Below are 27,571 nucleotides of genomic sequence, written 5' to 3' on the forward strand. Positions count from 1 at the left end.
GCAAAACTGGTGCCAGAATCCAGGTCTTCTGACTCATGGTCTGGTGCCTTTCCTATTTCTTCTTCCTCCTTCGGATCTAGTTCCTCATCCTGGGTTTTCTTGTTACTCTTGATTTACCCTTCTTGGATAGGTACCCTAATGCTCTTTTCATTTCTGCAGCCCTCATCCTGTACTTTGCACCAGTGCAGTCCATCCCCACCCCCAATGGACATGTTTACTCAACTCTTTCAAATATGTGAAAGTATAGTAATATTAAGGCTCACATTTCATTAAGATGCTTCATAAACAAGTTGTGGTACATGATTATAATGGAATATTATTGTGCTATAAGAAATGATGAGCATGAGGATTTCAGAAAAACCCGGAAAGACTTACATGAACTAATACAAAGTGAAGTGAGCAGAAGCAGAACATTGTACACAGTAACAGAAATATTGTAGGATGAAACTGTGAATGACTTGGCTATTCTCAGCAATACAATGATCCAAGACAATCCCAAAGGACTCATGATGAAACATACTATCCACCTCCAGAAAAAAAACAACGTGATGTTGTCTGAATATAGACCAAAGCATACTATTTTTCAATTTTTAAAGTTTTCTTGCACAAAATGACTAACATGCAAATGTTTTACATGAGTGTACATGTATAATTTATATCAGATTGCTTACTGTCTCAGGGAGAAGAGGGAGGAAGGAATAGAAAGAAACTTAAAACAAACTTAAAAACTTAAAAAACACAACAAATGTTACAAATTGTTTTTACATGTAATTTGGGGAAAATAAAATAATAATTAAAAACTCTTTACAATTGGGGCTTAAGCTTTCTTTTCATAACTGATTCTCAGCTATGGTCAACTGGACCTCTTCCCTCTTCCAGAGGCTACTAGGATTGCTCTAGAAGTCACTCTGACAACTTTGCCTCCCATAATCTTGCTGGGTTACAGAATGGCTGAGTTGGAAGGGATCTCCAAAGCCATCTAGTTCAACCCATGATTAAGAATCCCTCTACAACATATCTGACAAATGATTGTCCAGCTTTTGTTGAAAGGTCTCAAGGTGAGGGAATCTACCAGCCCTTGAGGCAGCTCCTTCTACTTTGGGAGAAGCCCAAGAAATCCTTCAGGATGTTGAGCCTAAATGTATTTCTTTTCATCTCCTGGTTCTAGGATTTTGGCCCCTACATGGCCAAATGGAAGAAGTCTAAGCCTCCTCTTCATCCGTCACAGCTCATACTGCTCCACAGCTAGAATTCCATTCCCAACCTTCCTCTGCATCCACTTAAATCCTACTCACATTTCTGCTTAGATAGGGAGTTAATTCAATTCAGCAAGGCCTTGTGGAGTTGAGAGATGTGTATCAGCATTGTTAGAATTGTTATCAGTTCTATTATAGGGTACTCACAGTGTATGTCATAGTCATTAGAGAGCAACAACATTAGGAAGTGGATAGATCTGGCCTTGAAGTCAGGAATGCCTGCATTCAAATTCTGCCTCTGATACCTACTGGCGATATGACACAGGACAAGTAATCTAACCTCTCAGTGGCCTAGGCAACTCTCTAAGGCTCTAAGTTGCGGAACAGTTGCCTAATGAAATGGACCAGAAAAATATTAATTACACATTTTAATAAATAATACATCTTATCTAGAGAGCAATCAAGCCTCATTTATTGAAACACCCACTATCTGCAGGCAGGCACTGGTTCTAAGAGCTGTGTATACAAAGAAAAGCAAAAAAAATAAACAAAAAACAAAACTGGTGTCTGTCCTCAAGAAGCTTGGAATCTAGTTTCTAAGTACCTTCACATGGGTTATCTTACTGAATCTCAGATACTATAAGTGCCTTCAATTGTCTTCTGGGCAATACACTGGTTCTTTTCTTTTTGTATAAAAAGATGCTTCCTCCTGTTGTTGTTCAGTCATTTTTCAGTCATGTCTCACTCTTTGTGACTCCATTTGGGAGTTTCTTGGCAAAAATACTAGAGTAATTTGCCATTTCCTTCTCCAGATCATTTTACAGATGAGGAAACTGAAGCAAATAGGGTTGTGACTTGTCCAGGGTCACGCAGCTAGTAAATGTCTGAACCTGGATTTTAATTCAGCTGGACTCCCAACCCCTGAAGGATGATCTTCTTCAAAATTCAGTCCTATTCTTTTTCTCTACATTTCCTCAACTATGAGCTCCATACTGGTAACTCCAAAATCTGTGTCTTCAGTCCTGACAATGCCTAAATTGCTTTCCACCACCCACTCCCTTTTATAAAATGAGCTTGAACTTGAATTAAATATGAGAAAGATATTCTCTTAGATTACCTTTGAGAAAGTACATAGTCCTTTTCATAATTCAAATTTAATCTCGGTCATGAAAGCCCAATATTTAAAAAAATATTTTTAAAATATATTTTTAAACAATATTCTTTATCAAAAATTTAAAAATAATTTTATTGATATCCTTTGCTGTTTTTTATATCACTAACATTTTCCCCAGTATCTTTTCCCCTCTCCTCTCAGAGAACTACCCTATATAACAAATAATATTTTACCCCATATTGGTTGGTTGGTTGTTGTCCTTCATTCTTGAAGAAGACCAAAATAACATCATCATGATAAAGTGAAATTTCATTGTGTCTGACTGGCTGATCAGACCAATATGAGCTCGGAATGCTCTACCATAGGTTGGGCACAGATAGTCTGTGTGAATATTTGGGGTAGATACTCCAAATTTGCGCATCCTACGTTTACTTTATGCTGTCTCAATTCTGCTTTGCTCATGGAGCACAGCACCCTTTCTGATGCCTGTGCCGGTGTCTCCCATGTTGGACAGTCAAATCCAAAGTTCTTGAGAGAGACCTTGAGAGTGTCCTTGTATCACTTTTTCTGACCACCATGTGATTGCCTCCCTCATGCGAGTTCTCCATAAAATAGTCTTCTTGGCAAGTGTACATTTTGCTTTCAAACAACTTGACCAGCCCATTGGAGTTGAGCTCTCTGAAGCATAGTTTGAATGCTTGGCAGTTCAGCTCAAGCAAAGATTTCAGTGTCTGGCACCTTATCCTGCCAGGTGATCCTCAGAATCTTCCTAAGACAATTTAAATGGAAGTGATTGAATTTCCTGGCATGGTGCTGGTAGACTGTCCATGTTTCACAGGCATACAACAATGAAGTCAGCACAACGGCTCTGTAGACCTTCAGTTTGGTAGTTAGTCTAATGACTCTTCTCTCCCCAACTTTTCTTCAGAGCCTCCCAAACACTAAGTTAGTTTGGGCAATGCATGCATCAACCTCACTGTCAATGTGTACATCCCTGGAAAGTACACTACCAAGGTAAGTGAATTTATCCACAGCATTCAAAACTTCTTCATTTGTTGTAACCGATGGTTCCACGTATGGATGGTGTGGTGGTGGCTGATGGAGCACCTGTGTTTTCTTGGTGTTAATTATTAGGCCAAAATTAGCACAGAAAGCAGAGAATTGATCCATACTTTGTTGCATCTCAGCTTCAGAGGCTGCAATGAGTGCACAATCATCTGCAAACAGAAAATCATGCACCAACACTCCCTCCACTTTGGTCTTGGCTTGTAGTTTTTTCAAATTGAAGAACTTACCATCAGTATGGTAGTTGATCTTGATGCTGTGTTCGTTCTCATTGAAAGCATTTGACAACATGGCTGAAAACATCATGCTGAAAAGCATGGGAGCAAGCACACAGCCTTGTTTTACTCCATTAGTGACTGGGAAGGCACAAGAGCATTGTCCACTATCCAGAACCCAGGCAAGAATGCCATCATGAAAATGATGTATAATACTGATGAACTTCTCCAGGCAAACAAATTTTGCCATAATTTTCCATAAGTCCTCATGACTAACAATGTCAAAGGCCTTGGTTAGATCTACAAACATTGTGTACAGACCTCTGTTCTGCTCCTGGAATTTCTCCTGGAGTTGTCAGGCAGCAAACACCATATCTACAGTTCCTTGACCCTTTCTGAAGCCACTCTGGCTCTCAGGTATATGAGCATCTTCCAGGTGAAGGATCAGCCTTTTAAGGAGGACTCTAGGAAGGATTTTGCCAGCAATGACTAAGAGAAAGAACACCCTGTGACTGTCGCAGGACAATCTATTCCCTTTACCTTTATAGAGATGGACAATGGAGGCATCCTTCAACTCCTGGGGGAAAACCTCCTCTTGCCATATAACTTGGAAAATTTCAGTTAACTTTTGTGTGAGTGATGGATCCTTTACCTTGTAAATCTCAGCTGGAATAAAATCAGCACTAGGTAATTTGCCACATGAAAGGGCCCTCAGAATCTCCTCTTCAGTTGGAAGTTCAGCTAAGAAGGGCTTGACCTCAAACTGAGGTTGTATGAACCAATGTGGCTTCAGAAATGGCCTCAGCATTGATTGATGATGGTCTGTTGAGAACACTATGGAAGTGTTCAGCCCATCTCTCTAGGATCATGTCCTTATTACTAATCAATGTGGCTCCATCAGCCCTGAGTGGTTGTGAGCACCATAGGTTTTTGGTCCATAAATGGCTCTCAGGGAATCATAAAAGCACTTTGGATTGTTACTATCAGCATAAAATTGAATTTCATCTGCCTTCTTCCTGAGCCAGGAATCCTGCATCTCTCTAAGCTTTGCTTGTACTTTGCTTTTGATGGAATTAAATGCTGCCTTCTTAAAGGTGGATCAACTATCCTGCTGGTGTATCCTGTGTAGTTCTCATTTTTTGTTTAGCAACTTCTGAATTTCCCCATCATTTTCATCAAACCAGTCTTGATGTTTATGAGTGTTCTGACCCAGATGAGCATCCACTGCATCCTGAGCCATCACCAGCCCTCTTGACTCTGTCCTGCCACTGGACTATGATGACTCTGGAGGAGAGAGTGAGGTCAACGACTTTGTGCAATTCTGCCTCACTTAAATCCAATTTATGCATGAATCAAAAGACCTCACCCATACCATTTTACTATTATGCCTCAAAGTCCTGTGGTGTCAGGCAAGTGATAAAGCAGCAGGTGTGGATACACTGGGAGCTGTATTTACAACCCTGTAGGTAGGAGGCCCAGGCTGCAGGGTTTCTTCTCACTGGAAGCAGCAGTGGGACGTGGCACCCCTCTGGGTGTCTGAGTAGCCTTTTAAGGATCGCACTACTCATCTCCTGGTGTGAGAAAAGGGGTTAGAAAAGGTACCCTAAACATTGTCTGCTTACCCAACCTTGACCTGATTACCGTGGCAGGCAGGGAATCCCACTATGTGGCTGAAACACAAAAAAATGTACAAAAACATCTGCAAAGATGATGCCACTCATCATTGGCACATGGAATGTGCGCACACTAATAGACAACACAAAATCCAGTAGACCTAAAAGACGAACTGCTCTCGTTGCAAGACAACTCAATAGCTATCGCATCCAAAGAGCAACCCTGAGTGAAACAAGGTTGGCAAATGAAGGCCAGCTTACTGCAGTTGGAGCTGGACACATCTTTTTCTGGAATGGACGCAGTCAAGGGGAGAGCCATGAAGCTGGCATGGGTTTTTTAATCAAAACTAATCTAATCGGCAAGCTGATATGCCTGCCAAAAGGAGTGAATGACAGGCTCATGACAATGGGATTGCCACTTGCAAGAAAATGCCATGCCACCATCATCAGTGCCTATGCTCCTACCATGGCAAACCCTGATGAAGTCAACAAAAAAATTTTATGAAGACCTAGAGGCCCTTATCATCAGTGTGCCAAAAGAGGAGAAGCTTATAATTCTGGGTGACCCCATATAACAAATATCACAGTACCCCATATACCAAAAAATATTTTAAAGAGAAAAAAAGAGGAAAAAAATCAGCAAAACTGACCTGTATATCAGTAATTTCTGAAAATATATGCAATGTACCATACTCAACCTCCAACCTCTGCAAAAGGGTAGGGTGAGGAATGAACATCAATATTCTACCAATTGTGAGTAACCCAAAGGTAATGGAAAGCTATAGTGGATGTAATATTGTAGCACATAATCAATGATGACTTGCATGTGAGAGGTTTTGTGAAAGATACCTACAAGGAGGAGTTTAAATGGAAAAGTTGGAGAGTTAGTCTCAATTTCCACACCTGTAAAATGAGGAATTAGACATCAGGCTGCAGTGGGTGGGCTGCTGACCTTAGTGAGGATGCTCTGGGTTCAAATCTCACCTCTTACACATAATGGACGAGTCATTTAACCTGGATAAGTAATTTCGCCTTGAAGTGCTCTAGGCAACTTTTAAAGCCAGGGATTTCCTGTACCACTCAAATCACAGGTCCTGTTTTTGTCCCTATCCCAAATAATATACATAGCACCTCCCTCACAAAGTTGTGGTGAGTGTCAAATGGAACAATGGATATGTCATTTGGAAAACCTTCATAGGATCATAGATTATGGGCTGAAAGGGATGCTGGAAGATTAATTTAGTGCTCTGCACATAGTAGGTACTTAAATGCTTATTCATTGTTTTACTGATGAGGAAATGGAGGCACAGAGAGGTTCACATAGCTAGTAAGTTTCTAGAGATCGAACCTAGATCTTCTTGATTCCAGGTTCTGTGCCCTAACCATGTCACCATGCTGCTTCTAGAATGAATGAATGAATGGAATGGAATGAAAAAATATTAAGCAATTTCTACGTGCTAGGCTGTCTAAATGTCCTTTCTACTAAATAAATAACAAAAAGCAAAACTTGCCTTTGCCCAGAGGATATTATATAGAGGACCCTATAGCCCTTGCCAATTTTTCCACTACTGGTCATTCTCTCTTCTGCCCCAGATTCACTGGGACAAGGGGCATCAGAGGAACATTGGCACACTTCTGGCCATTATCAGCCTCTCCATACCCAGACTTCCTATTTCTGTCATTTTCTGACCTCAAGGATATGCTACAAGATGGAAAGAGTTTAACAATGACCGTGTTACATGAAGAAAACTCAAATGGGAATGATGAGTGAGAAAGATAGAAGAATTAGAAGGAGATGATAACTCTATTTTTTTTCTGAAAGGACGTTAGAATAAAGGGACATTAGAATTATTGCCTCCCAGTTGTAGAAAGAAGAACTGTGCACAGGATTTGGAAATTCTAGGGAGGAAGATTTTGGTTCTGAGGGGTCAGACAAGGGAATGAACTGCCTTGTAGGTAGTGAGGTTTCTGTCAATGGAGGTGTTCAGGAGAAGCTCAGATTCAAATCTAGGTCTCTTGACTCTTAAATCATCAATAGTGAGTGGAGCAGCCCAGTACAAAGGAGACATGCCATTCCTGTCACAACCAACATCTAGAGCTGACCTCCTACCACCAAAAAGCAGGCCTGGCCAAGAGCCCTGGGACTAGCACTGCTATCTTTCTACCCTCTCAACTACCAACTTTGCTGCCAGTCCAGGCTCTCCCATATGTTGTTCAGGGGAGTAACCTTTGTGTAGGTGTGAATTGACAGCTCCTGACTTGATAGGCACTGTAGCTCCATGCTTCCTTACAGAAATCCCATCTCCAGATGGCCCTCCAGAAGAAAGTTCTAACCACCATAGCTGTTGGAACTTTCAGATGGTTCAACATCAGGAACAGATAGGGTATCATCAATAGAAACAACACGTCGAAGACTTTTCTTTACAGACCACTGGGTTTTTTCATTTGACCAGTTGATGATGCCTCTCTGTGAGTCACACCCTCTGTTAGAGTGTGAGCTCCTGAGAAATGTCTGTCTTGATTTACTCTCTGTCTCCAGCACTTAAGATGATGCTTTGCTCCTAGTCTGAACTTCATTCATTTATTCCATCAGATTACAAGCTCCTTGAAGGCAGGTTCTTGTCTTTTGCCTCTTTTTGTATCCCTAGCACTAAGCACACGGCCTGGCATGTAATAGGTGCTTGATAAAGGTTTATTGATTGATTGAGGCTCTCCTCAGCTCTAAGATTTTTCTGTCCTATAAAATCAGAAAAAAGTAGCTTTAATATTACTAAATTTTTATAAGTTTCATCGCTGTGGTAAAACAAACAAACAAACGAACAAAAAACCTTATCCCCTCTGTTGGCTGTTCTTTTTGTGATGAGCCTCCCTGCCTTCGGCTAGGATGGTGTTCACGTGACCGTCTGTCACTGAGACCACCCAGGAACCTTTCAGCCTTGGAAAGATCGGTTAAAGCTTGAAACCTATGGAGAGAGTTTTTGAGAAAGCAGCTTCTCCTTTACACCTCAATGAAGGAACTAGCAAATACCTGATCTATTTAAAAAATGAAATGATTTGTAAAGCACAGCAGTGATAAGCACTCTAAAGGCCCTGTGCACTTAGCAACGAATCTGTTCCCATCAATCATCTCCAGCACCCCACTGTACCTCGACACGTGCTCGATGGCATCCTGGAAGAATACTAGCTTTACTTCTTTTGAGGTCATTATGTTGTAATCATCAAGGTAATCCTGTAAAACTGAAGCTATCTTATGCATGTCCACCAGGTCTTCATAGAGGCGATCAGCTTTTTCAACACCAATCTGTAGCCAAAGAGTTAAGGTAGAAGAACCAACAAGGACAGGTAAGCATGTGAAGGTAGTTATGTGCAGGTGTGCAATGGATATGATTTCACAAGAATCTGAATGATCTAAGTACACGTACATAAATGCACACACACATATGTATATATACATACATACACACGCATGTGCACATGCATACCCATGCACACACATACATATTTACACGGGTTCTATGTGCCAGGCACTGTGCTAAGTGCTAGGGGTACAAAAAAGGGACAAAAGACAGACCCTGCCCTCAAGAAGTTTATAATCTAATGAAAAAACATTTATGGAATGCATATTAAATACGCAGTGCTGGGCACACAGGCACACACATACATATATATTTGTTGTGGTTGGATTGTTTTTCAGTTGGGTCTGACTCTCCATGATCCCATTTGGGGTTTTCTTGCAAAGATACTGGAGCAGTTTGCAATTTCCTTCTCCAGCTCATCTGACGGATGAGGAAATTGAGTCAAACATGGTTAAGTGACTTGCCCAGCGTCACACAGTTAGCAAATATCTAAGGCCAGATTTGAACTGAGGAAGATGAGTATTCCTGACTTCAGACTTGGCATTCTATCCACTGCGCCACCTAACAGCCCAGCACACATATTTATACACACATATATGTAGAAATACACACATAATATATATGTACACATAAGCATTTAATCATCTGACTATGTTAAATAATTTTCATACTATTATAGCTGGGAGTCTCAGGACTTAAGTGCTCATGTTGTACCAAGCTTTATTAAACACAGGGCATTAAATTAGAAACTAGTGATACAAAACGGATGTTGAATTTTATTCTCAAGATACCATCTAGTAGGGCAGATAACATCTGCACAAAACCTCTGATCCAAATTACAGAGTGCTACAGATATTTGGAAGTTTCAAACAAAGTGATGAGAGAAATCTGAGGGGGAAGCTGAATTTTAGAGCTTTGAATTTCTATCCTAAAAGTCTTATTCTTGAAGAGAAGAAAACCAAACCGAGGAAGCAGAAAATATATTTTGTAATTCTATGAACCTCAGTGATGCCAATATCACATACTTGCCTTTATAAAATCTCCAAATATGACCGGTTTCATGATAAAATAATCTGGATCAATTGGAATACCAAAATGCTTACCTATTAACATTCAAAAACAGACATAATTTAGTTATACAAAATATCACTATGTATATCACTAAAGAACTAAACCAGATAAAATGGCATCAATATTTTAACACTTATTTTAGTTAGGAACATCTATTATGGGAAAAGAAATATGTCTAAAGAGAAACACACTGGACCAGTTTATAAGATAGCAGAATCCTCAAGGGAGAATGAACCTTAGATAAAATAATGTCAACATTTTAACACTTATTTTAGTTAGGAGTGTCAATTATGGGAAAAGAAACATGTGTAAAGAGAAATACACTGGGCTAGTTTATAAGATAACAGAATTCTCAAGGGAGAGTTCGAAATCCAATAGATTTACATTAGATAAAGGAATTTCAGAGTTCATGAAAGTGGTGTATTTATAGGTGAAGGCAGGATCAAGGGTATTAATAGGTTTATGTGTGTGTGAAGTGGAGTAAGTCATAAGAAATGAGTAAGTTGAAGAGTTAGGGCAGCTAGGTGGTGCAGTGGATAGAATGCTAGGTCTGGAGTCAGGAAATCTTGAGTTTAAATCCAGTCTCAGACACTCACTAGCTGTGTGACCTTTGGCGAGTTACTTAACCCCATTTGCCCCTTCTGTAAAATGAGCTGGAAAAGGTAATGACAAATCATTCCAGTGTCTTAGCTAAGAAAACCCCAAATGGGATTGGACACAAAGAGTTGGATATGACTGAGATTACTGAACAACCATAAAACATTGAGGAACTAGGAAGTTAGAGCATTCGATGCAGGATCAGTGTGTATGTTGAAGCCCCCTAGTATGATGGTGGGAGTTAGAGAGGAGAGAAAGGCTGAGAGCCAGGTACTGAATTTATGGAGGAAGGAACAGGACTATCCTGCATGTCTGTAGACAAGAGTTACCAGGCTTTTGACTGGTAGTGGTGAACTACATGAACTACAAATGGGGAGAGGAGAAGAGAGAACAAAGGTCGTCATCAATGAACTACTCCCACTGCTTTTGCATTTTCCCATATAATCTAAGTATAACCCACATTAATAGAAAAAAGATCCCTTTGCCTCATCTCATAAAAATATCAGTGAAATGAAAATATAACCTTACTGGCCATTTCTGCTAACATGTTGTGAAAGTACTGCTTGTCTTCATTGTTGATCAGGCGGTCATGGAAAACTCTTTGACATTCGTGGCAAAATAGTCTAAATATCTGTATCTCCTCCCTGACTATCGTGGGATCACATTGCAAAATACCTAATAAAAAATTAATAAATAAATAAAAAACAATGAAAAAGGAAAACAACATCTGTGGATTTTATTCTAAAGTTTTTATTTAATTATTTATTCTTTAAAACATACTGTTTTTCAGTTCCAAATTCCCTCCCTCCTCCTACCTATAACAGTTTTTTACCTATAGATTTGGAATTTCCTGAACTACATTGGATTCTAGTGCCCACAGGAGGAGAGACTCCTGGAGAGACAAAATAGACCCTAGAAGAGACAGGCAAAGGACATTTCTGATTCTTCTTAGTACAAAGGTTTAGGGTTTGGCTGCCTGTTTTCCAAACTGACAAGTCGCAAAAGGGATGCTGCTTAGGGAGCAGAGAAACAAGGCAAGATGACTTCTGTGGAATAGTGCTGGGACTGACGTTAGTAGACACCTGCATTGAAGAGCTGCCTTGAATATTTATTATGGGAACTTAAGAAAAACACTTCCATCAGTCTCAAATTTCTCATCTTTCAAATGGGAATGACAATATCTCTACTATTCACTTTGCAGAACTATTTTGCAGAGAACACTAGAGAAAAATCCTGTGCCATGGCTAGACAATATATCACTATGATAATTTTACCATACCAAATTTACGAAAATTTTATCATTTTTACTAGAGGTGCTTAAACTGGTGTGTGTGTGTGTGTGTGTGTGCGTGTGTGTGTGTGTGTGTGTGTGTGTGTGTGTGTGTGTGTCCTGGACCCCTTTGGCAGTGTCTGACTCATGGACTCTTCTCAGAAAGATGTTTTTAAGTGCTTAAAATAAATTACATGGGATTAGAAAGGTAATGAATTATACTGAGTTAGTAAATATATGTCAGTTTGATATCAAAATATAATTTTAAAATTATTTAACTAAAATTTTGGGCAGCTAGGTAGTGCAGTAGATAGAGTGCCAAGTCTGAAGTCAGGAAGACTCTTCTTCTTGAGTTCCAGTTTGGCCACAGACACTTACTAACTGTGTTATCCTGGCCAAATCACTTAACCTTATTTGCCTCAGTCTCCTTCTCTGTAAAAGGAGTTTAAGAAGGGGATGGCAAACCACTCTGGTATGTTTGCGAAGAAAATACTAAATGGGGCCATGAAGAGTCAAACATGACTGAAACAACTGAACAACAATTTAAACTTGATAATTAAAAATGAAATCATTAAAAACATTAAAATTTAATTTAAAAAACCCTCACAGACCCCATGTTAAGAATCCCTACTCTAGGATCTTTTAGGGTAAAGGAATATTACCATACAGATGTACATTTATAAACTCACTTTTTTTGCACCATGTAGAAACCTGAAAACCAGATGGAAATGACATAAGGGTGATGACCCACAAGGTGAGGATAACTTACCTTGTACACATTTGGATAAATCTCGCAAATTAAACACATAATGGGATTTTGCAGGTGTTGGGAGGAGATCAACACTCATTCTGTTATAAATTTCAACAGCAGCCTCTACAATACTGGATGCACACTGCCTTACAACTGGAGAAAACTCATATAAGAAACCATTCAAGATTGCCTAAAATCAGAAACAAAGAGGAATCAACGAAAGAAATGTGATTCATTTCTTAATGGCTCATGAGGCAAAACTTGATTTCCCTCTAAATACCAAAAGGAAATTCAAACTATGATAAAAGAATACAGGCATATAGAAGTTATCTTTCCATACCAGAACAATTTCTCAAGAGTAGATTTTCGTAAAACCATCATTTTCTATAGCTACTCTTTTCAACCATGATACAGCACCTACGGATTTCCTCTCTGAGGAAATTTAATTTTTAGTTTATATTTTAATTTTTTCTCTTTATATGAAACCATAATCAAAAATAAGCAAGCAGCCTTTTCTTTCTAATGAAAACACCATTTAAAAAATTTGCATTATCTTCTTTCTTTATATCTGATCCAAGCACAGCACTGGGATAATAAGCAAGGGATAAAGTTATTCACATCTTAGCTTTGAACTTTGGGATAGGAGGAATCTTATAAAAATTAATTTAAAAAAATGATTCTAATCCCCATGTTGTCTCAGTAGAGCTGCTTCAAAACTTACCATGTACTTGTGGAGCTTTGGGGGTATAATGTAAATATATATACTTGTATTTACATGTGGGTAAAATGTAAAGCTTCAGAGTTTTTAGACATTCCTGATAAGCTTTCCAAAATTTCTTCCTTTCCTGTCTTCATGATATCAGCTCACAAAAGCTCAATTCGTCTATGTCTTCGTTTAACTAAGTTGGAAATAAAGGCTTGTTTTCCTCTTTGGATTTTGTTCAAATCCTATATTTGTGTGTGTTTAGTTGGGAGTAAGCTTGCACTTTTAGAAATTTATTCTAAGTGGTGGACATGTCATTTGTCTCCTTGTCTATTACTCTAGGAAGATTTGCTTTAATTAGTTTGTTTAGTTAGTTGGTGTCTATGTACAGAGAAGAATTACAATGACTTTAAGAAGAGGGTAAGATTCTCAGTTACTTTAATATTCTCTCCTTAAATCTGGTTCAACTGGTAGAATCACTTTATTTCAGCATTCACACCCTTACTTTGGGGGTGTGCTGGTAAATATTTAACAACCAACTCTCTGAAAAAAAGTAAAGTAGGACATACATACCTTTAAGTCTAATCTTCATTATTAATATTTTCCCTATAATTTTCTCACTTCTAGACAATCACCCAAACAACAAATCAAGCCTTATTTTGTAGCATTTGCCAATTTCCAAAGTGTAAATGTTCACAGGGAAAATTTAACATTTGGTTCATAGATTTGATCCTGGTATAAGCTTTGAAAAGCCTTAAACTGCACCAAGGCTTTTGGTATACTTTGGATTTTTTGTGTGTCCCTTAAAGAGCTCAGTATAGTACTCTATACAAGGCAGGCACTTAACAAATATGTTAACCAATAAATTCCTGGATACTCAAATGTTCACTTTGTTTCCACCTGGTGAGGGAGAAGATTGGTCCTGTATAAAGGAAATAAGGGACAGTGAGGTACAGTGGAGAGAATATTGGACTGGGAAAGATGTTGGCTTTAGTCCAATGTCTTCTCCTTTAGGCCAATGTCTTCCCCTCTCCGGCTTCAGTTTCCTTATCTCTGCATCAGAGACGTAGGTCTATAACCCTTCTCCAGTAATCAGAAGCTCAGGACCTCTTCACTGAATTAGTCAATCAGAGGTATGAGTTAGGTGTGAAAAAGGCCTAGCCATCTGACTGACTTAATGAAGCAAATAAAAGCATTTAACTGAAGTGCTAAAAATCTTGTCAATCAAGTAAGAGAAGAGAAAAATGCTTCTAGTCATTGAATGAAATATGTTGGGATTTGCTGAAGAAACATGTTCATGACCTGTGGGTCTTATATAACAGGCAAGTTAGCATTCCAATGATGATCCAAGGGAGAACAGAATGAGCTGGGCCCCTGACAGGGCATCACTTGGGGGAGAGAGTACAAGAACTTCTCCCTCTCCCACCTAGACCAGAAGAGGGCTTTGTGGACCTCAGAACATCAGAGGATTTGGACTTCTCACTGGCATTCTAGTAGTGATCCTGAAAGAGCATCAGTGTCTGCTGGGGGAGTCAGGACAAATTAGACACTTTCAGGAAAGGTAGTCCCAGGACTCTACAAGAAACCTAGAACAGGGTTATAGCACACCTAAGTAGAATTTCATGGAATCCCCCAAGAAAGAAGGGATAGGATTTCCAACAAAGAGGGATTGTGAGTTACCTTTTTGCTATGTGTGATCTCTAAGACCACTTTCTGTTGGATTCTGATGTACTTGTGGGACAATGTGTAACAGAATTTCCAACAGGATTTTATTTACCAGCTTTTCTTATCAAACTACCTCAGTAGATAAGTATAACTAAAAGCTAATTAAAAGTCTGTCTGACTAACTGATATCAGATAAAAATGCTGGAGAAAATACACCAGTAGGGGCTCATGAGCTAGAATATTAGAAAATTACTGATAGACTCCTCAGAATCCTCTAGGATTCAGAGGGGGAGAAACAGCAGTTGCCCTCTGGGAAACCTAGCATGTAAGTGTGAAACAGGGAACCCCAGAACCTGAACAACACATAAAAGCAGGCTATTAGACTAGAAAGTCTTCAAGGTTTCTCTAAGCTCTAAAATTCTATGAGTTATAATTATAGAGAGACAGTCTAATGTAGTAGTAGAGAGCTGGCTTGAAGCTAGGAAGATTGATTCATGCTCCATCCCTCACCTATGTTATCTGTTCAGTGGTCTATTAAATTCTCTGAGACAAAGGTGCTGAGTGCATTGGTATAGGGAATTTCCTTGCTGGGGAATTCCAGTGGAATCACTGGCCCAGTCCCTGTCTCATAACTAGAGATACTATAAGATGACATCAAAAGAAATAATTAAAAATTAATTTAGCTAAGTTAATTAAACAAATTAATACTCACTTGGAAAATTTGCTTTAAAATATGTTCAGAAGGCGTTGGGAGGCACAACATGCTGAAGTGTCTAATGAAACGAGGGGTTACAGGATTGCGACCACCTCCTGGAGGTGCACATGCTGATGCAATTGTTACATCCTGGAAAGAAAACAAAATGATTCACTTCAAATAACAATGAATTATTATATTTAGGCTCCAGAATCCTAGAAGTACATAGTAGTCACAGATAAAATTTTCATCTTACAAACGGAGTAAGAATTTGTTTTTTACTGAACTTAAAATAAATGGAAAAGGAGAAATCTGTACCTAATTCAATGGAAAAATTAACAATCAGATATTATAATTGGTTAATTGGACAGTAGATAACTTACAAAAATAATTTCTACATTTTAAAGTGTTTAGGCAGAATGGAGAGGCATCCTTGAAGTGGAGTTCAAGTCCCTTCTATGGAAACATTTTGACTATGTGACTTGGGACAAATCACCTAAGCTTTCAATGCTCTAGGTCATTGGAGTTATAGAGAAGACCCTGACTTTAATTTGGTAGAGAGAGAGCTTCTTCACTCTGGAGTTTCCTACATCAGGTCCAATCACTGTCCATTAAACTAGAATAGCAGTTGAGTGAATCTGTGCTGGCTGCATCCCTATTTTGCAGGGAATCAAATCAACTGCAGACTCTTAATGACCCAGCTCAGGGTTCATTTGCTGACTTCTTTTATGAAAATGATTGTTTCTTAATCTCCACTCATGACTATGATCTTCTTATACAACCAATGAGAGAAGATGCCCTGAACTAAGGATGACAAGACTCAGGTTCTAGACCTGGCTAGGATGCCATTTTGAAATTGAACCATACCTTTCTGACCTGTAAAATGGAGATAACAAGGTTCGTTCCAACTACCTCCCAGAGTTATTGAACCTCCCACCTCATAATTACAGGCTGTTTATTCAACAAGTCCATGCTGAATGACCTCTGTTCAATAATTGGAGGGGAATTTGTGTCCCATCTTAACTAAATATAACTACACAAATCATTCTTCTTTATTATTCACTGAATGGTTTGAAGTATAAAATAACCTGTATTTCTTTCCAAAAGAGCTTATCTCGGTCATAGAATCCGCCAAAATCCAGATACTGTCGGAGTAATTCAATAGGAGGCTGAGAACCATAGGTATCCAACTTGGGCATGTTCAAGTCATCCACAAAGATTATGACTCTTTTGGTTCCTGGTGCTCCTGGAAAGCAAGACAAAGGAAAGCATATTAGAATTTCAGGTTTGCTTTAAAAGGTAAAAATTAAATATTCTATTGGAGTGGACCCTTTGCAAATCATAACTCATATCATACGGTCAGTTCCATGCTTTTAGGACTGAAGAAAGTAACTACCATGGTATTTTTAGAGAGGAGATAAAATTCTCCTCTGATCTCTTGTCCTACTGTCTTTCCTTATGACCAGAAGTCTGTATACTGTCAGGACCTTGAAGTAAGTTTATATCTTCATAGGGAAGGAAGAAAAGATGGAAAAGAAGAAAGAAATAAAGAAAAAAAGGAATAAAGAAAGGAAGGAAAGAAGAATATATCTTCCAAGGGAAGGAAGGAAAGATGGAAAAGAAAGAAAAAAGAAGGAAAGAGAAAAAGGAGAAAGGGAGTAAAGAAGGAAAGAAAGAAAGAAAGAAAAGAAAGGAAGGAAGAAAGGAGGGAGGGAAGAAAGAATGAAGGAAAAATATCAAATTTAGATAACTAGATAGACAGATACATGATAGGAAGGTATATAGATATAGATACCATCTGTATCTATCTATCTATATAAAGGATAGATATAAATTTAGATAGATGGTGGCTGACAGAAGACAGATGGATGGATAGATGGATGGGAGGGTGGATAAATAAATAGACAGATACATGATAGGAAGATACATGATGGATACAGCTATAGATATAAATATAGATAGATGATGGATGTATGATAGGTAGATAGAGGATAGATAAACAGATATATAGACAGACAAAGATGATAGGCTGGTTAAATTTTCAGCACTCACTACACTACATTATGGGACTGTATCATCAAAGGCCTTGAAAACTGGTGGAGAAACTTTGATTTGATATGTAAATAATAGGAGAGACACTATAGGTTCTTGAGAAGGGGACTGACCTGCAGGATTCCTTTTCCTGTCTTCAATCTCAGGACTTTCCCTCGTCGCCTAATCTTATGTTTGTCTTATTTTTGCATGGTTATTTACTGTCACCTCCCCATTAGAATGTGAGCTCCTTGAGGCAAGAGACTGTCTTTTGCCTTCTTTGTATCCCCAACATTTAGCACCATGCCTGACACTTAATATGTGCTTAATAAATGCTTCTTGACTGGCCAACATGATGGAAGTGGTACCAAACTGCACAGAATGGACACGAGAGGGAGATTTTAGAGTTAGGAAATGGAGATTTCTAAGTAGAGCACCCCTGTGCATCCAATCCCTTCATCCCATAGGTGTGAAGGGATGAGGGTTTGAACTAGGGTAGTGACCATGAAGAAGATGCTCTGTGAATGAGATACCTTTCTAATCAAGAATAGTCAGGACTTGGTGACTCCTTAGATTTACAGGATAAAGGAGGGGAATGAATCAAAGTTGATATTAAAATTTAAGACCTGGAAGCTGGGACAATGGTAGGATCATTGGCAGAGACCAGGAAACTGGAGGAAGAAGAGGAGATGATGGAATAATTTGGTGCTGGACGTGATGACTTAGAGATGAATAACGGGACCTCCAAGTCTAAACTTCCAGGATGCAGATGGAGACATGTGATTGCTCACGTCAAGCCACTGCTACAAAGTCCCTACTGGCTGCCAATAAATCATTACAGCAGCATCAGGTTGGCAAAGCACTTTCTGTGGGTCACCTCATTTGCTACTACTGAGGAAAGTCCAAAAGCCTTTGCTTAGCACTTCAGGCTGGTATCATCCTTCTTTTCCAGGCTCTCCTCATCACAACTCTCCTCCACAGACTTTATACTATCCCTCAATTCTCCCACCTCAGGACTTTTGCTTTCATTGTTCATAGGTCTGAAAGGTACTCCTCCCTTCATTCTCCTGTTGGATTTATACCTATCCTTGAGCTCAACTCATATGCTACCTCCATGAAGACTTCCCTGGTTGCTAATCCCCCACCCCCCAACTCCCACCCTCACCTCAGAATTCACATTTTGTTTTGTAACTCTCATGGGCTAACAAAGAGTTGGAAACAACTGAAATGACTGAATAACATTTTGCATGTGATCCTGGGTGTTATAATTATCTCTGTCAATGTCTTACACCATTACTAGACTATAATCTCTGTAAAGGCAAAGACCCCATTAGATTGTGAGCCCCTCAATGCAGGGACTGTCTTTTTTTGTATTCCTAGTTCTTAGCACAGTGCTTGATATGTAAATAGGCGCTTAATAGCTAGAGCACTGGACCTGGCATCTGAAAGACCTGGATTCAATGCTGCCTCAGTCCCATCCTGGCTCCATGACCATGGGCATCTCATTTAACCTCTCTCTGCCTCAGTTTTTTCATCTGCAAAATAAGGATAAGAACAGCATCTACCTCCCAGGGTTTTTGTGAGGATAAAATGAGGTCATGTTTGTAAGGCATCTTAGAAACTCTAAAGCACCATATAAATGTTAGCTATTATCAACAATCCTAACCCCAACCCTCAATTTTCTCATCTATAAATTGGGGACAGTAATACCCAGAGCATCTTCATCAGAGGGTTCTCATAAAGTGAAAATTATGCAGGTAAAAAACCTTTAAAGAACTATTTAAATTCAATCTGTCATCATTACACTAAGATAAGAAATTATACAACTATTGATTTATTATGTCATCTATTTTAATAATCTACTGATTTAATCACTATTTTTTGGGGGGAAAACCATCAATTCAACTGAAACCACTTTTTTTACCTAGTATGTTTTTTCTTTTCTTTTCCAGTTTTGACTCGATAATCTCTTGTGTTCTTGCCGATGAAGTCTGTGCAGAGAAGTTGAGATAGACGGGAACATACCCAGCCTGGTCTTGTATTCTGTTCAGTAATCCCCGGGCGACAACAGACTTTAAAAGATCAAGTAAAATAGGGTGTGAATGGATTGTAAAAATTTGGCACAACATCTCAAATTCTCCACCAGCAAAAGAAAAGCACATATTTCATCACATAATCAGTTAGCAAGATGAGTAAGATAAAAGTAAAAGAGGATAGGATTCAAGATCTAAAAGGGACCACAGAACTCACTGAGTCCACTTTTCCCATTTCACAGATGTGGAAACTGAAGCTCAGCAAGGTTAAGTGACTTGCCCAAGGTCATAGGGTTGATGTGTGTTTAGATGGAAGATTTGAGCCTAAGTGTTCCCGGCTTTAAGTTCAGCACTCTATTCACCATGCCATGATGGAATTAAAATTGGACGGCACCAACAGACACAGACCAAGGAGGACAGGATTGGGGTTGGAGAGAGGGACAAGAATTGGTGAGATATAATGGAAATACACTCCAGTCCTTAAAAAAAAAGTAGGATGATACAGAGTAAGATTGTGCAACATGAAACAACAAAAATCAGTGTCCCAAAAATCTTAGTGCCCTTTTGAGGTGCCAAAACAGTACCAAGACATTTGAGACACCCTGGATAGGTCAGGTTGAAAGGCTTCTTTTCTTAGGGTTTCTTAGTGTGGGAATAAAAAGACTATTTCAGTCCTATGGGCTTAAAAAATTATATTAAAAACATGTTTTAACAAAATCATTGAGTCCTGTTTTTCTGAGAATTTATAAGTGATTGTAGCCCCTGAGATCCTTTAAATCTCTGGAACTGTGATCCTTGGATTAGATGTATAAGCTGGAAAATTAATTTAACTATAGATTTTAATGGGTATAAATTTTGCAACCCTCTCACTTTGTTGTTTAGACCTGAAATTTCACCAAGGCAAGGATTTCCCAGTGAAGAACCCAACTGTAACTTAAAAAGAGTTGCCTGGCTCACTGAAAGGTTAAGTGATCTGTCTTATATATTCATACCAATTATATAATATTAATATCAATAATACGCAATAATGACATATAAAGAAGATACAGAAACACCATCTATTATTAAAAAGTATTAATGTATTAATGATCATATGCTACTTGTCACATTATTAATGCAATTCTATCAATAATACAATTAATTTCATATTATTATTAATAATTATTATTATTGATAGCAATTATATAGCATCTATTATGTTCCAGGCACTGTGCTAAGTGTTTTACAAATATAATCTCATTTGATAACAACTCTGGGAGGGAAATATTATAATTACTCCCATTTTACAGATGAGGAAACTGAAGTAGAGAGGTGAAGTGACTTCATGGTCACATGAAGCGCTCATGGTCACATAGCTGGTATATATCAGAGGCAGAATTTGAGTTCAGGTCATCCTGACTCTGTGTTCAGTGTTCTCTCCATTTTGCCACTTCCTTGCCTACCCCAACTTAAGTTATGTGACTTATCCCAGGTCAGCTTGTGTCAGAGACAAGACTTGAACCCAGGTCATCCTGGCTCAGAGTCTGGCTTTCTATCTACTACACCATCCTGCCTCTTGAAGCAGTATTATTCATTAATCACAATGTTTGATTTCTACTTCCCATGGCAGGATTTCCTGTCACTCTGACAGCCCAGGTTATGTCTCCATCATATAGGAAAAATGATCAATTTTCCAGGTGTGTCTCAGAGTGTGAAATACCAAAAATCCTTTTCCATTGAGCCAAACATCCTTAGAGACATGTTGTGTTATCTCACATTGTTCTGGCATTGGGGAAAATGACTCTTGCTGCTCTTTCAGAGATAGAGGTCACCTACCTTTCCAACTCCAGTGATTCCGGTCAGTAAAACGGGATGTCTGACAGCAAGCAGTTTTTCCATTAGATAACCATAGCGTACAGTGTCTGTTGTGGGAACGAGCATTTCAAAAAATGGCACATCTTGCTTATACTTGAAAGGAGGGATGATTCGTTCCCAAGGATCCAAGCGCTTGGTATCATAATCCATATGAATACTCCACAGATCACCAGAACTTGGAAGCTAAGGAAAAAGAATAAACTTAAACCTTAAAAAAACACATAACTACTATAAAAAATGGGAAGAGAAGTAGATCATACGTTGTTGGCAGCTCAGGCTAGGCAGGTGGCTACTTAGCTAAATAGCTAGGGGAAGTCACAAAAGATACATTAGATGATTTTTGATTACATGAATCTGAAAAACTTTTTGCGTGGGAAAAATTAATGCAACTAAGAGAACTGGGGAAAATCTTCGGATAAGTATATCAGATATGGGTCTGGTATCAAAAACATATAAAGAACTAACAAATATTTAAGAACAAAAATTATTTTCCAATAGATAAGTACTGAAGGGATATGAATAAACAATTCTCAAAAGAACTACAAACTAATAACAACATGAAAAAATGCTCTGTCATTAATAATGAGACACAAATCAAAATCACTCTCAAATTTTAACTTCTATCCAAAAAAATTTGGCAAAAATGACGAAGGATGGAAATACTTAATGTTAGAAGGGGTATGGAAAGACAGGTATACTAACATATTGCTGATGGAGCTGTCAATTGGTTCAATCATTTTGGGAAACAATTTGGAATTTTGCAACAACAGTGACAAAGATATCCATATCCTCAAACCCAGGGATTCTACTTCTAGGCATCTATCTAAAGGAGGTCCATGACAAAAAGAAAGACCCCTTGTCTACACCAAAATATTTATATCAGTAGTTTTTATAGCAGCAAAGACAGGGGAGAAAGAAATAAAGGAATAAGCATATATATATATGTATATATATATATAAAATAAGGAAGGGAATACATATATGGAAGGGAATAGGCATTTATATAATGCCTATGATATGCCAGGCACTGTACCAAACATTTTACGAGTATGATCACATTTGATTATGAACTAGATCAAAGAACTAGAAAAAAAATAGGTGACCACTGATTGGAAAATGATTAAACAAATTTTGGTACATGAATGTAATGAATTATTACTCTGGTATAAGGAGCATTTAGAAAAGTATGAGAAGATATACGAACTGATGCAAAGTGAAGGAGACAGAACAAGGAAAACAACCCAATACCACAACAAAATAAATAGAAAATACAAAAATGAAGAAATAACTGAGAGCGAATGTTGAAAACTCATGATGATCACCCAAGGAAGTGAGGAACTACGGGTGGGGCACACTGCATATAATATCAGTCTTTTTTGATGTGTTGATTAGTTCTGAACTTTTTTTCTTTTTAAATATTCTTTATTATAAGGGATGACTCTGGGAGGGGAAGAGGAAGGGGAAGAAGTAGAATGGAAAATGTAAAGGATATAAAACATAATATATTAATACAATTATTTTTAAAGAAAATTTTAAAGCACATAACTGAAGCATTTTTACCATACATTTTAAGTAGAAACAAAGGCTGTCAAAGCCAAAAAGTTGCTTTGGACTTTTTTTCTTTCTTCAAAATAAATACTATGTTGATAGTGATGAGCAACCACTGTTCAACCTTCTGACTTTGTAACTACAGTAAAAATACCGAGAGCCTGGACCAGAAGAGAAGGTAGAAGGGATGAGAATGAGAAGAGGAGAGCTAGCTACCAGATAATATAATGGTAGATCCTATACCTAAGGTATCCTTTGAAGAAATTAAATTGATTCTGTATCAGTTTATAATTGATTCTGTTCTGTAACTCATCCTATTCTGTCCCATTTTGTATGATTGTTCAAGCTACCTTACTATATCCTTGAGTTTAGTTCAGAAATTCACTTTTCCCTCTAGGTTAATTTAAAGTTATAATTAAAAGAAAACTATCCCTCATATCTTATTTGTCTTTGAAGGCCTACATGCTGACTTGGTGTATTTTCACAAGATGTATTGTCCTTACATGATTAGGGGAGTTTTTTTTTTTAATCTCTTCCAAGGAGACAGCAAGTTTGAAAGTTTTGTTCCCTAGCAAAGATGACAAGATGTGGGTGGGCCCCATAAAACAGAGAATATTACTTAATTGTCAGAGAGGGGTGGTTCCTAGCCCCATGTGGATGCTAGCCAGCTTACTTTAAAAGGATCAGTCATGTTGTTGCCACTCACATGATGCTGTCTACCCTGTAACATTGCCTTCCCCACCTACCCAATGTAGTATTCCTCAAACCAATATAAAGCCTGGTAAATCCTCTCTTGGAGTGTTTGGTCATTGAGAGAGGCCATTGACTCAATTTATTGGATACTGCTTGCCTAACTAATAAATTGGTAGTGTTTAGAGTATAAGCACTTTTATTAAGGGGATTTGTTTTGTGAAGTTTGGATTCAGTCAAAGGGCCACGGTTGAGGACCTAGAGAGCCACATGTGGCCTCGAAGCTGCAGGTTCCCCAACCCTGACTTAGACCACTGCCTCTCAGATCACCTTAATTTTCAAACTTAATACCTTTGATTCTACTTTTTCTCTCTGTGTATCTCTTTGTCTTTCTTGCTATGTCTTTCCACATCAGGGAGGAAATCCCAACCAAATGCCATTCAGGATTCAGGAACTCCTATGCATATGAAAATTCTCACTTAGAGCACAGTCTTCCTTCAATACTCCAGACAGAGGCAGGACCCTCCTGCAATTTTACCTTCATGATCTCTTCTTGAAATTCCATGTTGGTCACTGAGAAGCACCACATTCTCATAGACTTCGTTGCTTTCCTTACCTTGGCCTCTGGAGCATCTTCAAACTGCTGTCTCACATATGTGTCAAAAGCATCCCAGTAGATTTCAGTCAGATTTCCACCCACAGCCCACAAATAGCAGAATGCAAAAGTCTGGCATAGTATACTATTCAATTTTCCTTGTTCCTAAAAGACCAAATGGAATCCTTTAAGACAATTTATAGATAAGCTTTGAAAAGTAATCAGCAATGATGAAACCCCTCTCTACACCTCCCTCCCCCCATTTTTCCCAGGGTGACTTACACTTTTAAATGACTGAAGCTGTTAGGTTGCACAGTGGTTAAAGCACTGGGCCTCGAGTTAGGAAGACCTGAGTTCAAATCTGACCTCAAACACTTACTAGCTGTGTGACCATGTCTGACTCAGATTTGTCTACTGTACAATAGGGATAATAACAGACCCTACTTTCCAGGATTGTTGTGAAGATGAAATGAGGTAATATTTGTAGAGCACTTCGCAGACCTTAAAATGTTATATAAATGTTATTACTTTCACATAATCCTGAAAGGATCATAGATAAGTTGGATACAATTTTTATTGGGATGTTTATCAGGGATGGGGAAAAATAATTATAGAGTGACAAGCTACTGAGGATAGCCCTGCTAATGTGTGTTGAAAATTCCCTATCTGACCTCTGATTATTTTTACTTTGTCCATTAGAAAGATCATAGACCTAAAATTGTAAGGGACCTAAAAGTTCATCTATTCTAGCCTCTTCTTTTGACAAATGAGGAAGCCAAGATCCAGAGATGTTAAGTAATTTGCCCAAGGTCACACAGCCAGATAGTGGCAGAACCAGCATTCAAACTCAAGTCCTGTGATTACATGTTCAGCAATATCTGAACCCATTATCTCCACTTGAAGTGATAAATATGTATCAGATGTTCTATTCAAATATCATGTCCATTTCACAAAGTAGAACATCAGGGATAAACTAGAAATGAACCACATTTTCAAATGCCTGAGGGTTGACTTTTATTTTATGCAAAGCAGAATTCCTTGTTTGGTCCTTTACATATCCAATATCTTCTTCAGCCTTATCTGTAAATGGAGAGATTTGTTGAACATCTCCCTTGTGTATGACTATGCTGGGGATGGAAGCTCAATTCCATGTGGACAGTCTCGGGCGGGTAAAGGTGGGAACTTCTAAATCTTAGAGTTCTCACGAGACCCCCCAGGAAACGACTGGGAATCGAGGTGAACCGAGCTATCTCGTGTATTTCCGCCTCTTCCCGTGAGAAACGTGATGGGAGAGAGCTCTCCCCGCCCTCGAGATTGTCCCGGATCTGGGCACACCTAACAGCACGGTATTCAGATGCAAACTATGCGGCTGGAGAAATTAAGTAGGATCAGGAGAGCCTGAAAGCTCTCTTGGGCGGAGGGGCCACGTGTGAGGACAACAAGGCTCCGCTTTTCCTTTCTCCTCTCTCCCCTCCCCCTCTCTCCCCACTTATACTTCTACTTCCAATCTCTTATTGTAAGATCTTTGCCTCCTTGGGAGATTCTTCGCTCCCTCCTAAGGAAGAATTCTCCTGCACTTGTAACTAGACCCTGAAATAAAGCTCAACCCTTGTTCGACTCTGGAACGTCCTTTCTCTCATACAAGCATCCTGTTTGGCCAACCGAAGACCTCGGGATAGAGGTAAGAAGACTCGGGTAGCCCTCAGGCCTCTAGGCCTGGCATGACTATGTTGAGTTAGGTCCTTCACTAAGCTTTCCAAAAAACTGGTGATTATTCACCTATGGTTTTTGGAGACTCTTCCAAGGGTGACCTCAGATTGGACATGGCTTGTAGTAACAGCTCATTTTTATTCTCTGCTTTAATGGTTATGAAATACTTTTCTGCCTACAACCCTGGGGGAGGAGAGTAGTGATGTATGCTTGCTCTAGATTTTCCTCATCCCCATCCTGGTCCACTCTTTCCGTCCCTATAACTTCCCTTTCCTCCCTTATGCTGTGCCCTATGAAAATTTGTTTGACAAGGTAATCTTGGAGAGAAAGTACCGGAGAACTTGTGGTGGGATTATAAACATCACAAATAAGCCCTTATCCCATTTTCTTAGCCATTACCCTGAGACATCATTCTCTTTTTGCCCAAGTCCTTCAAATTTCAAGATGATCTCTCCTCATGGGCTCCTTTATTTGACTTTTCTCTAAACTCTCTAATTAAATATTATTAATTATAAGTCCCTCAAACTGGTCTTTTCTCTCTTTTCCCTATTATTTTCTGTTGACTGAGAGATTACACTTCTTATATTCTACTTTGTATATAGAAATGATTTTCGTGTGTTAAATTTGGAATTAAAAAATAATTATTTCCATTTTATTCTGCATATACCTTGTCTGTACATTGCTGTTTGCATGTTGTTTCTTCTATTAGATTGTAAGCTTCTTGAGGGTAAAGACTGGCTTTTGCCCTTCTCTGTATCCTCAGTACTTAGTACAATGTCTGACATATAGTTGGAACTTAATAAATGCCTATTGACTGACGACTGTCTAATCCTTCGCATATTCATTTTTGCTTATTTGCCTTTCAGAGATTATTGTCTTTTTCTGGTAAGGTGATTACTCTGGGTGGGCTTGTCACTGGTTTAAATAAATACGGACCTAGACCCACTTTTGAGGAAGGCTCACTTTTTTAGGTGATAAGCAAGATAAATGCCACCAGATCCATCCTCAGACCCTAGCTTGATTTTAGGCACAAGTAATTTCCTATGAGCTGAATAGAAGACTGACATCAACAGGAATTACAGATTACATGGACATAGGTTGCCTTATAAAGAGCACAGATTAAAAACCCAGCAGAAATCTGGATCACAGAATTTTAGAGTCAGGATGGACTTTAGATGTCATCTAGTACAACTCTGTATGTTTGTCTTTCATTGCCGAAGAAGACCATGCTATCAGAGAAATAATGACATGACTTGCACTTGACTGTTTTGAGTGAGGGAGGGCTGTGCAGGTCACCAGCCTCACTTCTCCTCCAGAGCCATCTGAATCCAGTGACCAGATACTCATCAGGATGACTGGAAATGACCCAGGATGAGGCAATTGGGGTTAAGTGACTTGCCTAAGGTCACCCAGCTAGTGAGTGTCAAGTGTCTGAGGTGAGATTTGAACTCAAGTCTTCCTGACTCCTAGCACTAGTGCTCTATCCACTGCACCACCTAGCTACCCCTAGTACAACTCTAGAGAGATGAAGAAGGATGTCCAAGGTGTGGTCTATGTAGGAGGTACTTGATAAAGAATGAGGATTGAAAAAAAACTTAGAAAATGTGGCATTTTCAGAATTTGTATCAATGCTTGTCATATTAAAAATCATCGTTTCTCCTGGACATATATAAAACCCAAGTTGCCATCCTAAAGTTCATTTATAATTGTGCATGAAAAAACACAAGGTCTTCCCATATAAAAGAAAATTTTTCCCAATATATAACAATTGTCGCAACTTTGCTGAGATTAAAGGCAACA

The 27,571-nt window shown here is 38.7% G+C and overlaps 1 protein-coding gene across 2 annotated transcripts in view; it reads right to left on the reverse strand.

Moving 5' to 3' along the window:
• DNAH6 (dynein axonemal heavy chain 6) overlaps window positions 1-27,571 on the reverse strand; it is a 220,215-nt gene that overhangs the window by 90,812 nt on the left and 101,832 nt on the right. For both annotated transcript variants that reach the window (XM_072637006.1, XM_072637007.1), the window contains exons 37-45: window positions 24,083-24,226; window positions 21,190-21,411; window positions 19,266-19,413; window positions 16,399-16,556; window positions 15,329-15,460; window positions 12,267-12,438; window positions 10,751-10,902; window positions 9,589-9,657; window positions 8,350-8,504 (exon numbers count right to left, since the gene is read on the reverse strand). In XM_072637006.1, coding sequence (XP_072493107.1) covers window positions 8,350-8,504; window positions 9,589-9,657; window positions 10,751-10,902; window positions 12,267-12,438; window positions 15,329-15,460; window positions 16,399-16,556; window positions 19,266-19,413; window positions 21,190-21,411; window positions 24,083-24,226 — 1,352 coding nt within the window. The remainder of the gene's footprint in view (window positions 1-8,349; window positions 8,505-9,588; window positions 9,658-10,750; window positions 10,903-12,266; window positions 12,439-15,328; window positions 15,461-16,398; window positions 16,557-19,265; window positions 19,414-21,189; window positions 21,412-24,082; window positions 24,227-27,571) is intronic.

The sequence above is a fragment of the Notamacropus eugenii genome, chromosome 1 (assembly GCF_028372415.1).
Source record: "Notamacropus eugenii isolate mMacEug1 chromosome 1, mMacEug1.pri_v2, whole genome shotgun sequence".
In the NCBI taxonomy this organism is placed as follows: domain Eukaryota; kingdom Metazoa; phylum Chordata; class Mammalia; order Diprotodontia; family Macropodidae; genus Notamacropus; species Notamacropus eugenii.